Source organism: Zophobas morio, unplaced genomic scaffold (assembly GCF_036711695.1).
Source record: "Zophobas morio isolate AGI-343-1 ecotype UQ-CSIRO unplaced genomic scaffold, CSIRO_AGI_Zmor_V1 ptg000005l, whole genome shotgun sequence".
In the NCBI taxonomy this organism is placed as follows: domain Eukaryota; kingdom Metazoa; phylum Arthropoda; class Insecta; order Coleoptera; family Tenebrionidae; genus Zophobas; species Zophobas morio.
The window spans coordinates 7,972,402-7,988,104 of record NW_026972110.1 but is presented as its reverse complement, the minus strand read 5'-3'; the positions used below and the strand labels follow the sequence as shown (position 1 = coordinate 7,988,104).

Sequence of the window (15,703 nt, the reverse complement as noted above, 5' to 3'; positions counted from 1 at the left end):
ATGTTTATAACAATTTATTTTGTTAAATTAACAAGACTATGTAACAATTTTGCGCTTGTAAAAGTTTAAAACCAGCAGTACTCGACTTAAAACAACTTGAACACATCATTGGTACAAAATTATAGTTACAAACTATGTACCAACTAAGCTGATGACTTAAACTTTATCACAATTTCTTCCTTCTAAAATAACTAGTTTATTTTACTCCTTCACTATGTTACATTCACACGATGAGCTGAAAAACGAATTATAAAATAAGATCTTTAACTTTTAAGTGTATCTTACAATTTTTAGGCAACCTTAAAGACTCATTGTCTTTTATGGTGACTTCATAAGGCTGTTCTCGATAGTTGTAAATTATGTGCAACATCTTGTCTTCTCCTATAGCGGGATCAAAAAATCCTGGCAATTGACTCTACAACGAAATTCTACAATTCTTTTTGTTCAAATTAATGGTTGCATACTCTACCTTTGTATGTTCATGCATCGTAAGTTTACTATCTTTAACTATACACTGGATTGGGATTGTTACATCTATAACTTCGTTGGATATCTCATGATCGCCAGTTTCATTAGGGTCTTTAAAACAAAATAATATCAAATAGTAACTCAGTATTTGCACTAACCTGTTGAAATTTTCCCGTAAATCGCCTTAATTATGACGAGACCTTTTTTGTTTTCTTCAGCTTCTTTAATCCTTGTATATGTAGCTGTCATTAAGTCTTGGGCTGCTTGAGCTTCTTTTCTTTTTTCTAAGAGTTTATTAAAATTATTTTGCTTCTGTTTTTCAACCTTTTTCGCTTTTTGTTCTTTAAGAAATGGTTCCACAAAGCCTTTCTTAACTACTACATAAACTATTAAGGGCACCACTGTTGCATAAAATATAGGCGATGGCATAACCTCCTCACACAAATGAATAGGAAAATTGTAAACTTGATTTGCCCTTGTCAACCTACATTGCGTTAGTTTATTTAAGTACTTGTAGAGTATAATTTGATTACCTAATCTTTAATTTAACTCCTGAGGGAACACCAACTGTTACAGCAAAAGATAAATTGCTATGTTTTGATACTTTTTTCTCAGCTCCATATTCCACCACACCACCAAATGTACCAGCTCTAATCAGAAAATTTGACTTTTTGATATAAAGAAAGACAAACATACTTACTTTACAGATAATTTTAATTTAAGTTCCTGACTTAACATTTTTCTGGTATAATTCAGGGAAATGTATGAGTGTGGAAGTCCCACTTGAATAGATAAATTGTAATGGTTGAATTCTGGAAAAAAAAACTGACAAATTTGTTACACCAAATCGTTTTTTAATTTACCTGTATCTCTAACAATGGACGTTGAAACTATTGACCGAATTCCACCTTGGTAAGTCAAATATCCTACTGAGTGTTTATCAATTTGCATTGCTAGAGCTGAAATATTTCATCATTTATATTTAGATTACATGTGACAACATACAGACTTACTTGACATGACTCCAGGTCGAATCCCTTCAGGTGTAAACTGTAAAACTGCACCCCCATTCCAAAAAAATCTTTTTGTTAAAGTTCTAAAACCTTTAAATGATACTGATGGTCCACTACCTGTAACCAATAAAAACAGTGTTTTGTTATAATTTAAAACTATTCAATACCAGCAGCTAATTCCACCTCAGCCCAACTTTTATGGGAATAAATATGCCTCCAACTAAGGTTTACACCACCACCTCCTGTCCCATTCTGCGTCTGTAACTGTCCTGATAATGTACAAGTGTCCTTCTGAGTTAAAGGAAAATCAACTGACTGTGAGAACTGCATTGAAGAAACTTCAATATTAGGAAACCTTTGTAAAAGATCCCTGTTAAAATTACATAATAGTTTAAATTAAAAAAAATCCATTATACTAACGGTTCAAATTCATCATCAAATAATTCGTCATCATATGGATTAAACAAGTCTGTAGCATTAATAGCCACTGTAATATTCCCATTAGGATTTGTTCTTTGCTGTTTTCGTCTTTCAGCTCTTTCCTCTGCCAGTTGTTCATATTCAGCTCTGATCTCAGCTGGAGTCTTAGTCCTTTGCACAATTTCCCATCCTTCCGTTTCCAATCCTTTCATGCCCAAGGAATCATAAATAGCTCGTCTGTGGGGATCAGACAAGACTTCATAAGCCTTTTTGGTTTTATTGAATAAAACTTCCGCTTTACTCTTAAGTTCTGGATCCACATGCTTATCAGGATGATACATTCGGCTAAGGCGACGATAAGCATTATTAATTTCTTCTCTGCTAGCCTAGAAATAATTTTTCCGAAATTCACATGACAGATTAACACCTTTATAGGTTAGGAACTTTAAAGCCTTTTTAAAACTTGAAATAAATGATAAAATATAAATATTGTAAATTACCTCTTTTGAAACGTTTAAAAAGGAGTAAAAATCCTCTTCTATCACATTTTCTTCGTCCGATTCTATGTCCATGTTTTTCCACCACACTAATGCAGGTACCTCTCAATCCCAATTTCAATGCACTCGGTATCTAATCAATGTCAGTTGCATAGCCTTTTTGAAATAAACGATTATAAACGTAATAGTACGAAAGGGCTAGTGCATTAAGTAATTGCGAAAAAGAAATAAATGCTTAATAATGCATTAATATTCAATCAAATAATCAGTTATTAATAATACTTAAATGGATAGTATGCAACCCAAAATACCACCAAGTATAAAATAGACATAAATAATATTCAGTGTTACCATCCGCCAAACCATTGCAGGGAGATCACTAACAGTAAAAGTCCCCACTGCCCACCTCAACAAATGTAACGCCAAGTTTGTTTTGAGGTTAGAAAGTAGTTTGTGTGTATATTTATATATGAGGGTTTTGTGGTTTATATTTATGTAAATAGACAATTTGGTAAAAACAATGTCTTCAAGATCCGAATCGGATAGTGAATCAAACCGTAGTGGAAGCCCTATACATCAAGGCCCTGCCCCAACTCCTGGACATGGTTTAGACCGCTCAGCATCAAATTCTCCCCAATACGCAAGGTCCCAAGAGCCAAGTCCCGAAAGGGCTGAAAGTAGAACTTCCCGTTCTCGTTCCCGTTCCCGTTCGGGTTCGCCAGCCTCCAGTGCTCGCTCAAGATCAGCTTCTGCCGAGTCTAACAAATCTGCAGCTTCTCAAAGATCAGAGGCGTCAAACCATTCCAGAAAATCAAGATCTCGAAGTGCCGCTTCCAATCGTTCACAAAGATCCCAAAGTGCTGGATCAAATCGATCACGTTCAGGCTCTGCAGCATCGCGAAAATCTGGAGGGGCTTCACAGAGGTCTGGTTCTAACCGGTCAGAGTCACCTGCTAGGTCTCAGAGATCGAGGTCTAGTAGTGCTGGTTCAAAAAAGTCAAGATCTAGGTCGGGGAGTGCAGCTAGTAATAAATCGAGGTCGAGGTCAGGGAGTCCTGCTAGTAATAAGTCAAGATCAAGGTCGGGAAGCCCCGCTAGTAATAAGTCTGGCTCCAGATCGCCTTCAAGGTCCAGATCTAGGTCAAGATCGAGAAGTGCTGCGTCTAATAGATCCAAATCAGCAGAGTCGAATAGGTCTAAAAGTGCCGAATCAAATAGATCTCGCCGGTCACCATCAAGGTAAGTTATTTTATTAAATAATATTGACATATTATGTAACGCAAGAAAAGTACAACAAGCCAGTATACTATGAATTATACACGCATTTTTTACTAATCCAGAAAGATTATCAGAATCTCCTCTTGTATTTAAATTTATGCTTTTGTGGTCAAGTACTTGTATATCTGTAGCTTTATGAAGCAATGAACAAATTTTTGGTCTTACTCTTAATACAGGTGGTACCTGTCCAACTTAAGCCTTAGTAACTAGTATTACATGAAGCCTACGTCACAGTATAGAGATCATTCAGTAGGGACAACTCGTGTCGGCGCCTTTGGTTTTTCTGACCCGAATTAAGCCGTCATCGGTGGTCGTTGCCCAAAATATTTCTAGATGGCGCCACCAAATTTACAAAATTGTACAAAATATCACAAACGCTTCATTTTAAAATTGATTTGTGTACACAATTTACTACACTTTGTGCAAATGAATTTTTGGAACAGTATTAAAAATAGTGTAATAACAATAACATTTTGTAACTAGTTGATCTTAGAAACCACAGTCTATTATAATAAATAATGAATTAAGCGCCCTATAGCAGATATGCCATGTTGAAAATTAGATTTGGCCCCGCTTCTCTGATTACGATTTTACGTTTCATTAATTTCTTTTTTGCACTCATGACCTTTTTTGATGGCTTTCGCGCATTCACCAGGGTGCGGGAGTTTGAACTTCCCGCACACGTGCATTTTAACTTTCCGTTGCCATGGTAACCTTAAAATAGTCGAGTAGTGTCAACATTGTGAGGTGTTGACGGCGCTGTCAATGCCGTTGTTTATAAATAACTCACAGTTAATCTCTTCACTTTAAAGGTTTATTCGTTGCAAAAAATATTGTACACAACACGTTCGTGAGCCTCCTTCCCGCATTCACGCAAATGCGTCACTCCCTTCGGTCGTGCCGCAAACAAGCGTTCATGCGGGAAGCAGGCTATCCCGAACTAGTTGTGTAAATTACTATTTCATGATCGTTGTAAATGGTTGTAAAATTCAACGTTATTTAGAAAACGCTAATATAGATAGGTACATTTAATTTTTTTTTACAAAAAAATGAAACAGTAAACAGTGGTCCCATCAAAACATGAACAATGCTTTTTAAAAAGTCTCTGTGAAAATTACACTTAGCTGCAATAATTACATGGGAAGATCAGCCTTAAATCAACAAAACCAATACAACTAAACTGCCAAATTTCAAATATTTCACATTAAAGTCACTAGATAACCAAAGTACCGCAGTTCGATGTCCCAATGTGTAAGAAAGAGAAGTACCTTGCGTTCCGCGCCCTCATACGGTCACAAGACAAACTCATGAAAACGGGTCAGTAAAAATAGCGAGTTGTCCCTACTGAATGATATCTATACTGTGCCTACATCATGATGTTATACCGGTGATTTTTTAAATTTCTGATGTAGATACTCATGAGACTTATGTCAGCAGTAAAACGTGTTGCGTAACTTGAACTTGACGGGTGTATTTTGAGTTGCCTAAATACCCAGCGTCTGTGGCAGCGTCATGTCGAAATGTTCTAAAAATCATACAAAATCTTTCATTTATAACAATTTAAATCATAAATACCCGAGGAGGGTAGAATAAGAACGGAGGGATAATACCGTAGAAAAGTGTGGGACCGACCGCTCGGAATCTAGACACCGTTTATGACGGTGTTTGGAATACGCGCTCGGCTAAACCACGCCCCTACGTGCAAAAGGATCGCTAGACAGTGGCGGCGCAAAATGTGGTTTACCATCCGCCATAGGGATCTTTTTTCACCAAAATTTACGCTAAAATCGAGAGTCGTCTTAGATTCGGGCAATGCCGCTTAAATTCACGTTGTTATAGGAGGATCGATGTGAAAAAACACTGAAAAACATAAATTTGCAACTTTAAATTTATTGGCCTTTAAAATGAATTAGTTTCTTAAAGCTATTCCTAACCCTAGGTTCACCTTGCGATGAATTATTCAAATTCTTATAATAATATTTAATTCTTAAATTAAGGTAGACATTTGTGATATGTTGAAAAAGCGAATAATAATGTATATGGTGAGATTGGTACAAACTTGCTTTTGTAGAAAAGTATTCCAAAATATGACATACAATTTCTTGTTTGTTAACTCCTCTCTCGTGAATTTTTAATGCAATTCTAAATTCTTTTTCAATTTTTTTGCAAACATCAATTAAAATATCACTGGGATAGCACAATCCACCTCGCGATTTAAGGTCAATTAAACTGCCAAACAAATTTTCTTTGATGCCAAATAAGGATTCTACACATGTTTCACATTTTAGTAATTGTCCTAATTTCCGTGCTACAAATCCAGCTATATAAACTATTATTTCATCAGCAAATTGAGATAATGTTTCTTCATGTTGTAGTATGTTTTCATATTCATCTAAATCTATGTTCAGATTTTCACTGTAACTTGGATTAATTGATGATAAATCGTTATTTTGTAGTTCTTGTTTCACAGAGGAACAATTTAAAATGTTTATATCTTCCAATGGCAAACAGTTTCCAATGCCTCTTTCTTTTATTTCTGAATTTATCACTAATTTCTTGTAAGCAGATTTAAATTGACGACAAGTAGGGTTGTCGTTACACCCACCTTGAGATCGTAGAGTACCAAAAAAGTTTTCCAAATGATCTTGACTACATTTATATACTGGAGGATACTTCAAACATGCCTTATCACTTTCTGGACAAATACAATTTTTATAAATATTGATTATGGAATTAAGGCCAATTATGAATCCTATAAAACCTGTTTTACGGCCTGAATTTAACACTAATTGATTGTTATGAACAAATTTTAAGTTTCCAAAATATATTTTCAAGTTTTCAAAAAAACATTTAATAGTCTCGATGTTACGTAAATTTACAGCTTGTTTTAAGTCGAACTCATGTTGATTTCGTGAATTTAATATGTCAAAAGCATCATTGACTATAGAAATAAATTTTACAGTAGGTTCACAATTTTTAAAATTCTCCAATTTTAAAGTGTCTTTACAAAAAGATAATGAATCCGCAACGGACCTACTTAATAGTTGAGTGGCTAAATATACCTTCATTTTTTGTTTAAAAAAAATAATGTGTTTTCGTCTCAATTTGTTTCCAAGGTGTAGCCCTTCGCTCTCTTGCAAATCATTCAAAAGTTCTAAATATCTAAAATCAATTAAATTATTATTTTCATCTAAAAGTTGTCGTTTTTCACCAAATGCATTTCTAATTAATTTTACCATATGTGAAGGATCAGGCAGAACACTGATTTTATCTTGATCAAACGATGATTTCAAATTATCTATATCAAAAGAACACCCTAATTTATTGCACATGCTAAAATTTGATGGGCAGCCATCGAAAGTGACATTAGTTACAACAATGCCACATTTTGATAATAAACCTAAACAATGTTGAACTAGTACAAGTTTTTGTTCTGAACTTAAAGAACTGATAAAAAAATAACCAAGTGGAACTTTCCATTGTTGGTTAATTGCAACTAACATGAAGACAAGAACCTGTTTTGCGATTATTTTATCATTATTAAGAAATTCAGAGCCCATGTCAACATGACCATATTTTTTTTTTCCATCAAACTCCAAATGTTGACGAATAGCCATTTCATCGAATGAAAGCGAACATACAAGTTTTCTATCTTCCGGTAACTGTTGACATTTTACCGCGAGTAAAGTAAAAACTTCATCGGTGAATCCGGGAGAACCTTCAAGGGATGAATACCATTGAGCTAAAGTCTTTACATGGGGCAAGGCTTTTTCCAATTTCTCCCGAACAAAACTGTACGCTTTTGGAGAATAGAAATGCGATGTAATGGCAAATTTTCTTATCTCGGGCCCATATTTTTTTGGCAAAGGAATACTATTAATGCTGCACCACATTCGATGAATTAATTCTTGGTTTTTTTCAAAATTAACAATATTAATACATGACTTATCACGAACCTTTTTTTCTTCTGTCAACACTTTTATTCGTCGTTTTAAATTTTGAATTAAAAAATCTTTACGGTGATTCGTTTTGTATAAACGTCGTATCATCCTGTTCTGTTGTAGAGTTTTTTCTTGCAGTTTGGCAATTTGATCTTTTAGTAATAACATTTTATGTGCAGAAAATGTTAGTTCACCTAATTTTTCAGTTATTTTCTTAACTTCCAAAGCTATATCTAGTTCATCTGTTCCTTCTTCTGAAATATTCTCGAAAATTTCATTGCGTTCTTCAATTTCAGCAACAATTTCATTAGCATTTTTTTGATTTTCTGTTATAGCTTGGTGTACTGGTAGCTGTAAAAACACCAACGTTTAGAGCATATTACCTATACCTTATAAATTATGATTAACTTACTCTTTCAGAATAGCTGAAACATATAGTGGGGATGGAATTTGGCCGCAAAACGACCTTTTTTAATGAATGCCTGTCAAAGCAATGTTCTTCAAAATGCCTTGAGCATAAAATTATTCTTCCAGTACTACTAATAATGCTACAACTTCCCAATTGAATATTCATAAATTCCATCCATTTTTTCGCAATCTCTGGTTTCTTTGGACATCTAAGTAAAATAAATAAGTAGTATTATTTAGAAATGTTAATATATAGTATTAAATTAAAGTTACTCAAGTTATACATTTATTACTTACTTATGAAAACTAAGTCTGTCTTTTACGGATTGTTTACTTCCATTCCACGACTTACACAGTTTACAGCTCACCATGTTGAATTTATAAAAAAAAAAACGGCACAAAGTATAAAGATACACAGCACGTGCTGGAACAAAATAACTGAGATGTACGCCTATGGAATAACGGTAAAACGATAGGGTTTTCTTGAAGTTTGTAGCTAGCTCGCACATGCGCACAATCGACAGACTGATCATAAACGGTGTTTGCGGTGGTTGATTTTGGGCCAAAACCGTACCATTGAAAGCATAGGACATGCTCCCTCCGTTCTTATTCTACCCTCCTCGTAAATACCACACTTACTTTCTACAGTAATTGCTGTAAATGTTGATCCTCAGTCTTTAGACACAAATTAACTGTTCTTTTCATATTTTCGAACATTCGGACAAGATCCGCTGCTGTAATTCGTTCATAATTATAATTTAAATACGACTAATAACATTAATCAATTATTCAAGTGTTGTAGACACATTACTTTTGTATACTAATAAAATTTTATAGCCCCGAGATAAATAAGTCGAAGCGCATAAACATACTGTTACGATGATCGGTAATTTAATATCGGCGTGGGTAAAACTCAACAATTTATTTATTAGTAACTCAAATTTACACGACTAATTACACAGCAATTATGTAGAAAATAATTCCGGCGCAACTTGACTGGATTCTCAACATTCACTGGACTCGACTCGTTGATTGAATAATCTAATCTAACCCATACTTTTAGATCTTCGTACATCATTTCCATTTTTTCGTCCATTTCCTTGTTTCTTGCGTCCATTTCTTTGTTTCTTATGTCTATTTTTTCCATTCTTGCGCCTATTCACTGCCTCCTTTACTAACAAGCCGTGCTGTACGAACTGGCAACAGCGCCTAGGAACCGATACGGAGGCCGGCCGCATACGTCGATGCCGAGCCGAGCTAAAGCCGCACAGGAAAAGTAATATTTTGTTTTATTGCTTTCGTTATCAGGACTAATGTTAAATGATGACGATAACATTTGCAAATAGCGTTTGTGGGGTAGCAGCAAATAATTTCGCAAAAACTTATAGGCCGAAGGAGAATATGAAAACATAATAAACGAAAACAAGATTGTGGCTGGTGAATATCTACGCTTTTTTAATGTTAATTGTGACACTTGATCAAAAACAATCTCTAGTTGTCTTTTGTGTTCATAATCATGAATTTCTGCCATTTCGCAACATTTCTCTAGATAGTTCCTACATTTCTGTAAGTATAATTCAAACTGAGACTGATCAGATTTACAATTAATTTCTTCAAACTTATGGTACCTGCTTAATATATTTTTCAATTGGGACCATCGACTTAGTTTTAAATCATATGGAAGAATCCACTTTAATTCATGAGATGACAATTCGTTACCTTTTATCACCACTTTCAATCTCATATTCTGGTCCAATTTAACGCTATTAACTATATAAAGATGTTCACCTTCATCACTTCCATTGTCATAATCAACACTTAAAGTATAAAAAAATAATTCACTGTTCTTCATTATCACATGCCACTTAGAAACACTTTCAACTTTCGAAGCAAAGTCATTTTTTACATTTTCAAAACTTTGAATAATGTCTGCTTTTAAAAAGTTGTCAATTGCTGCGGCGGTTCTGTTGAAAACTTTTTTTTCTTTCTTGAGGGTCGTTCCTGACAACACTCTTTTCTTTAGTCAGATACTTCGGCAGATTTGGAAAAATTCTTGGGAGTGCATCTTCTTTTAACTTGGGGCACATTAATAGCAATTGTTGTGTAGTTCCGTCCTTTGTTTTGTACAGGTCATAGCGAATTATATCGTCTTCAGAAAAGTGTTTCATGCAGACAACACTATTTGCAGTGGGTGAAAAATCTTTGCGGGGAATAGCTAAAAGCCACAACTTTTTTCTCTCTTCATCTTTTGGAAATCTAAAGGCTGATACAACTGGACCTCCCTTTTTTATTTCACTGTCGTAATTGGAATTACAGCCAGGAACACAACATTTACGCGGCATCTAAAATTGAGGTTATTTTGAACAATTAGCAAATTACTTTACGCTACACTTTACCGTTTGAAATTTCCGTTATTCCTAAAAATTAATATTTTCACAAGTTAATTCCAAAAGTTCACTACTAGTTAAAATTTGATAATAAATAAAACCAGATAAACACTTTTGCACTGCTACACACCGGCACAGATGCAACAGGTTGAACAGGTTGACCAGCCGCCGCACAATGTTGCCGTATTTCGCACAACACGGCTTGTTAAGTAGAGGAGGCAGTGGCCTATTTCATCTTTCATTTCTTTATTTCTTGCGTCCATCTCTGCGAGCATAGCCGTCATCGCTTTTACTTTTTCCTTCATTTTCGCAGCTTGAGCTCAAGTCTCAACAGGCATCAATCTTCAGAATTCTTGTCCAATCTGCTCGTAATTCGTCGTAAAACCACTTATTAGTTTCAAATCCCACTTCTGACATCAGTGTTATGATGGTCGGTAATTTAATATCGGCGTGGGTAAAACTCAACAATGTATTTCTTAGTAACTTAAATTTACACGACTAATTACACAGCGATTATGACTTGATTGAATTCTCAACATTCACTGGACTCGACTCGTTGATTGAATAATCTCGTTCCCGAAGGTGGTCTCTATTTAAACCCATACTTCCCTTCTAGATGTTTCGCAATCGAGGTCTTCGTGGAATGCCCATCGCGACTGTCGCTTCCAGGCTTTTCTTTAGCGAACGCCGCCCGGCCGCCGTCGGGTCACCCATCATCGCCGTACATACTAGAACCCATAGGTCTGGTATCGGGGCGGCGTATGAGTTTCTTTCGTAACAATACATTACAGATTCTTACTCGAAATATCTGTTGTTATGATTGTGTAATGAATTTAATTGAGGTAGTTACAGAATATTAACTTGCTGTGCGTCCTTTCGTAATTTGACGAGGACCTTTATCAAGAAAATTGTTGCGCTAAACAATACTAATGGGGTACAAAATTTTATTAGCATACAAAACTAGTGTGCGAAAATAAATTACAAGTTAAAAGTGACAACGAAAAAGGGAAATATTTGCATTCAGCTTGAAAAAGTCTTACAAAATTTGGGTATTACTTTTCGCCTACCTAAGTCGAGTCTTTTTGTGTGGTAAAGCACAGAACATTTTGTATGTATTATAGCTGGTTTTTAAAAGTATCGCAGAAGAAAAATGTCACTTCAAAAATTAATAAAATGGTTACTTATTTTATAGGTCTAGATCTCCTTCCCCTGAAAAAGGGGCTGTTTCACAAGAAAATAGTAGATCAAACAGCCCAAATTTACAAATCGACGATCCAGGATCGCCTGCGAGTTCGAAGGGAGACAAAAGAAAAAGAGACAGTTCTGAGGAACGCATAACTAAAAAGAAAAACCGTGTCATTGCATCTGATAGTGAAGGAGAAGAGAAAGAGGATGGAAAAGGTATTACTTAACGAACTAAAACATGCATTTATATCATTTTAATTTATTTTGAAGAGGTTAGTGCTGCGGCAATATTTGGTGACGCAGACGATATTAGTAGTGAGGAAGAAAAGGATAAAGCAGAATCAGATAAAGAAGCTCCTCGAAGAAGCGACGACGAAGAGGAACAACGCCGTTCAGAAGAGGAAAATGAAGAAAGACAACCCGATGACGTAAGTACATTTGAGAGACATTTTCCACTCAAAAAACTTCCGTTCCGATTTCAGGAAGAAGATAAAGAAAATGAGCCTGAACCGATACCAGAAACGAGAATCGACGTCGAAATACCAAAAATCAGTTGCGATTTAGGCAGAGATATTCACTTCGTGAAACTACCTAATTTCTTGTCGGTTGAGACGAGGCCTTTTGATCCCGAAACGTATGAAGATGAAATTGACGAAGAAGAAACTTTGGATGAAGAGGGTCGAGCAAGGCTGAAACTGAAAGTGGAAAACACGATAAGGTGGAGAGAAGTGATGGATAAGGAAGGTAATGTAAAGAAAGAATCTAATGCAAGACTGGTGCGGTGGTCAGACGGTTCGTACAGTTTACATCTGGGTTCAGAAATATTTGACGTCTACAAACAACCACTACAGGTTAAATTAGCCATATTCGAGAATGTTATACTTAACTACGATTTCAGGGTGACCACAATCACTTGTTTATACGTCAAGGTACAGGTCTTCAAGGCCAAGCAGTATTCAGAACGAAACTTAGTTTCCGACCACATTCAACAGAGAGTTTCACTCACAGAAAAATGACGTTGTCTCTTGCGGATCGATCACAAAAAACTTCAGGAATTAAAATTCTGTCTCAAGTTGGAGCCGATCCAGATGCTGACAGGAAGCTCCTTTTGAAGGTATGCTAATACTATTAAATAAGGGTATTGAAGATATTAAACATTCACTTTTTTGTAGAAAGAGGAAGAAAAATTACGACAAACGGTTAGAGCTAGCAAGCCGCGCACTAGAAAAGGTGACGGTGGAACGAGGTCACATAATAGTAGTGTATATAGAGAAGAAGAGGGTAGTGACGAGGAAGGAGCTATTTCCCTTAATGCCATTAAAAATAAATACAAATCTGGAGCAGCAGCTGCTGCGAAAGGTAAGATAACCCAAGCATCCTTTCATATGTCTTTAGTGTAGGATTGTTGTAATAAAATTTTCAAATATTAAAGTAAAAACAATGTCCCTGCGGTACAGAAATTAAACCTTCTGCATTAGAACAAAAAAATTCATTGACTTTTACTAAGGATATAAGTAGTTATATAGTGGGGGTTCTAGACCAGGTCAAATGAGGTCAAACTGGTCCAGCTCCCCCATTACTTTTCATCGAGCGGTCATTGACCTTTCATTTGTTGTCGAGCTTGTCGGTGCACGTGGCTGACCTTGCCAGCTGGTCCAGCTCCCCCATTACTTTTCATCGGGCGATCGTTGACCTAGTCGTTGCTCGACCTTGGTCGTTTATTGCCCTCGTTCATCTCGAGATCTATCCCCTCTTTTCGTTTAGGTCGGGGAGGGATCTCGGACGCAATCTCGCATCCCCACTTCCGTTTTATACTTGTATAAAAGTCGATGGATTCGTCTGTAGGAATTACGTTTATTGCCCTTGGTCATCTCGAGATCTATCCCCTCTTTTTTTTTTAGGTCGGGTCGCTGCACGGGGCTGGCCTTGGCTGACTTGCCTTAGGACTTCACGTGCCTGACCTGTACGTTTTGGCAATGCCTTTTACTCGATCGACCTGACCCGTTTTTCCATAGTCAGGTTGGCCGAGCGGTCTAAGGCGTCAGATTTAAGCTCTGATTCTCGAAAGGGAGCGTGGGTTCGAATCCCACACCTGACAGTTTTTTTTTTTCGTTCGTTATTTTGACGTTTTGTGTTGCGATTAAATAAAACACAGTTTAATATAGTATTATTTATTGAGGAAACCTTGAATACAACCAATTGTAAATACATTTAGCATTGTTTAAAGAACAGTAACATTTTTTATTATTAGCAATATGTTTATCACATGCTGGGATTTCTTTAGATAATTTCACAGAGTCTTCAATTGTTTCGAGGTTCACAATTTTGGGGCAGTCTTTTCCTAGCGTTTCCCTAAGGTAATTTTCTTTACATTTTCCTTTTACATATAAGATCTCCACTGCATATTCCTTGATGTATTTGAACAAAATTTCTTTTACAGATATCTGCTCCTTGAAGCCGTCATTAAATCTCAACATGTGATGATAACGTTCTAGATATCTAGCTTGTTTCTTCGTTCTTTCATCGATTTCTTTGAGTTGTTTTGTAGATTTGAATGTTTCGTGTATTGTGTTAATTCCATCGTAAATCGCAAGTTCTTTTACAATGAATTCAGGTAGACAAAAACCTTGTACGTCGACTACAACCAACTTCATCGTATCAATTATGTCAACTGACTGAGAGAAAAGCGACTATGTAATTTTTTTTTATCAATCCAACTGTTGTGGGTGTTATTAAATCCTAACCATTTAACATAAAGTTGATTACCTTTCTTTTTTAAAACTTTTTCAACGAGATATACACCTGGATGCTTAACTTTCAATAGTTCCATTTCATAGAAACCACCTAAAATGTTTTCACCCTTTTCATCTTTCAAAAAATATGTGGTGGGATTAGTGAGATTAATTTTTCTTATTATGAAAATCTCATTTGACCAATTGGGTGTGTATCCCTTATCGAATATTCCGCGATACTTACTTATTCTTACGTTATCACCAACTTTAAATTTTGATTTATTGCTAACTATTTTAATCTGAGTATAAGCAGCTTTTAGAATAGCGTTTTCATTACTTTTGTTAACTTGTGACGGTTTCATTTTTATAGTACGATGATAAGAATTATTATATCGATGTACCACATTTGCCAATAAATCTAACCATTTATAATTTCCTTGCAAACTAAATTCTTTCCACATTAAATTTTTTAATGTGCGATTTACTCTTTCGACGATTGAGGCTTTTTTTAAACTGTAGACATTGTAATGATTAATTTTGTATTTTTTCATAAGATTTTGAAACTTTACGTTGTAGAATTCTTTTCCTTGATCTGTTTGTAAATTTTTGGGTAACCGTACGATTTTGGATAAAATTGTTTCCATTGCAGTGGCGATTTGTTGAGCATCTTTTGACTTTACAGGGACAGCCCACACGTATTTTGAGAAACAGTCAATAACAACAAGTATATATTTGTATCCTCTGTTTATCTTAGCATACGGTATCATTTCCACTAGATCTGCTTGTAATGTTTCATTAATACCTTTTATTATAACCTTGCGTCGTTTAAAATTAATTCTTACGGGTTTGTGCAATTCTGCAACAATATCTCTTTTAATGGGAGTTGGCTCATACACCTTCTTGCGTTTCATTTTTATCAGTCTTATGTATATAATGTGCTTTCTCGGCACTAACTAACGATTCTTCAAAATTAACAGGACATTTTATTATCATTTCTGCGAACAAATTTGGTACATTTTCTGTTTTATTTACAGCATATTTGAACGATATTCGATCACCGTTACGTAGTACAAATCCTTTCAATTCTTCTTTACTAAAAAATTTGTTATTTACATAAACATTTATTTCATTAATGGTAATATTCAATTTTGTAAGGGTTCCAATTTCTAAAGGAAACGTATAGTGCGTTTCTTTAGAATTTAATACATACGTGTTTTCCACGGTTTTATCGGATTCGAAGCGAAATATCAGATTATAGAACATATAGTTTGAAATAGTAATCATATCATTGTCGATAGAACCTGAAAGTTTAGCATGTTTTAACAAATGACGCCCGAATTTATCCAGAGTCATATTAAGCAATAATTTTAGCTT

The 15,703-nt window shown here is 35.3% G+C and overlaps 2 protein-coding genes across 3 annotated transcripts in view; one reads left to right on the top strand and one right to left on the bottom strand.

Annotated features, from left to right (window-relative positions):
• Position 1: 1 nt before the first annotated feature.
• LOC135122567 (dnaJ homolog subfamily C member 11-like) lies at positions 2 to 2,718 on the bottom strand. Its single transcript, XM_064046835.1, has 11 exons — positions 2,402 to 2,718; positions 1,902 to 2,287; positions 1,649 to 1,851; positions 1,482 to 1,598; positions 1,332 to 1,427; positions 1,169 to 1,280; positions 1,002 to 1,118; positions 627 to 952; positions 470 to 579; positions 286 to 415; positions 2 to 235 (listed from the first exon to the last, which is right to left on the bottom strand). The coding sequence occupies exons 1-11, from the start codon at positions 2,471 to 2,473 to the stop codon at positions 213 to 215; spliced, it is 1,692 nt and encodes a 563-aa protein (XP_063902905.1). The 5' UTR covers positions 2,474 to 2,718; the 3' UTR covers positions 2 to 212.
• Positions 2,719 to 2,777: 59 nt separating this feature from the next.
• LOC135122566 (another transcription unit protein) overlaps positions 2,778 to 15,703 on the top strand; it is a 28,847-nt gene continuing 15,921 nt past the window's right edge. Inside the window, exons 1-7 of one of the 2 annotated variants that reach the window (XM_064046834.1) lie at positions 2,778 to 3,637; positions 11,605 to 11,813; positions 11,868 to 12,025; positions 12,080 to 12,448; positions 12,496 to 12,711; positions 12,770 to 12,956; positions 13,499 to 13,761. In XM_064046834.1, coding sequence (XP_063902904.1) covers positions 2,919 to 3,637; positions 11,605 to 11,813; positions 11,868 to 12,025; positions 12,080 to 12,448; positions 12,496 to 12,711; positions 12,770 to 12,956; positions 13,499 to 13,557 — 1,917 coding nt within the window. In that variant the 5' untranslated portion in view covers positions 2,778 to 2,918 and the 3' untranslated portion in view covers positions 13,558 to 13,761. Of the gene's footprint in view, positions 3,638 to 11,604; positions 11,814 to 11,867; positions 12,026 to 12,079; positions 12,449 to 12,495; positions 12,712 to 12,769; positions 12,957 to 13,498; positions 13,762 to 15,703 lie in introns of those variants that run through there. The other variant, XM_064046833.1, reaches the window with a different exon arrangement.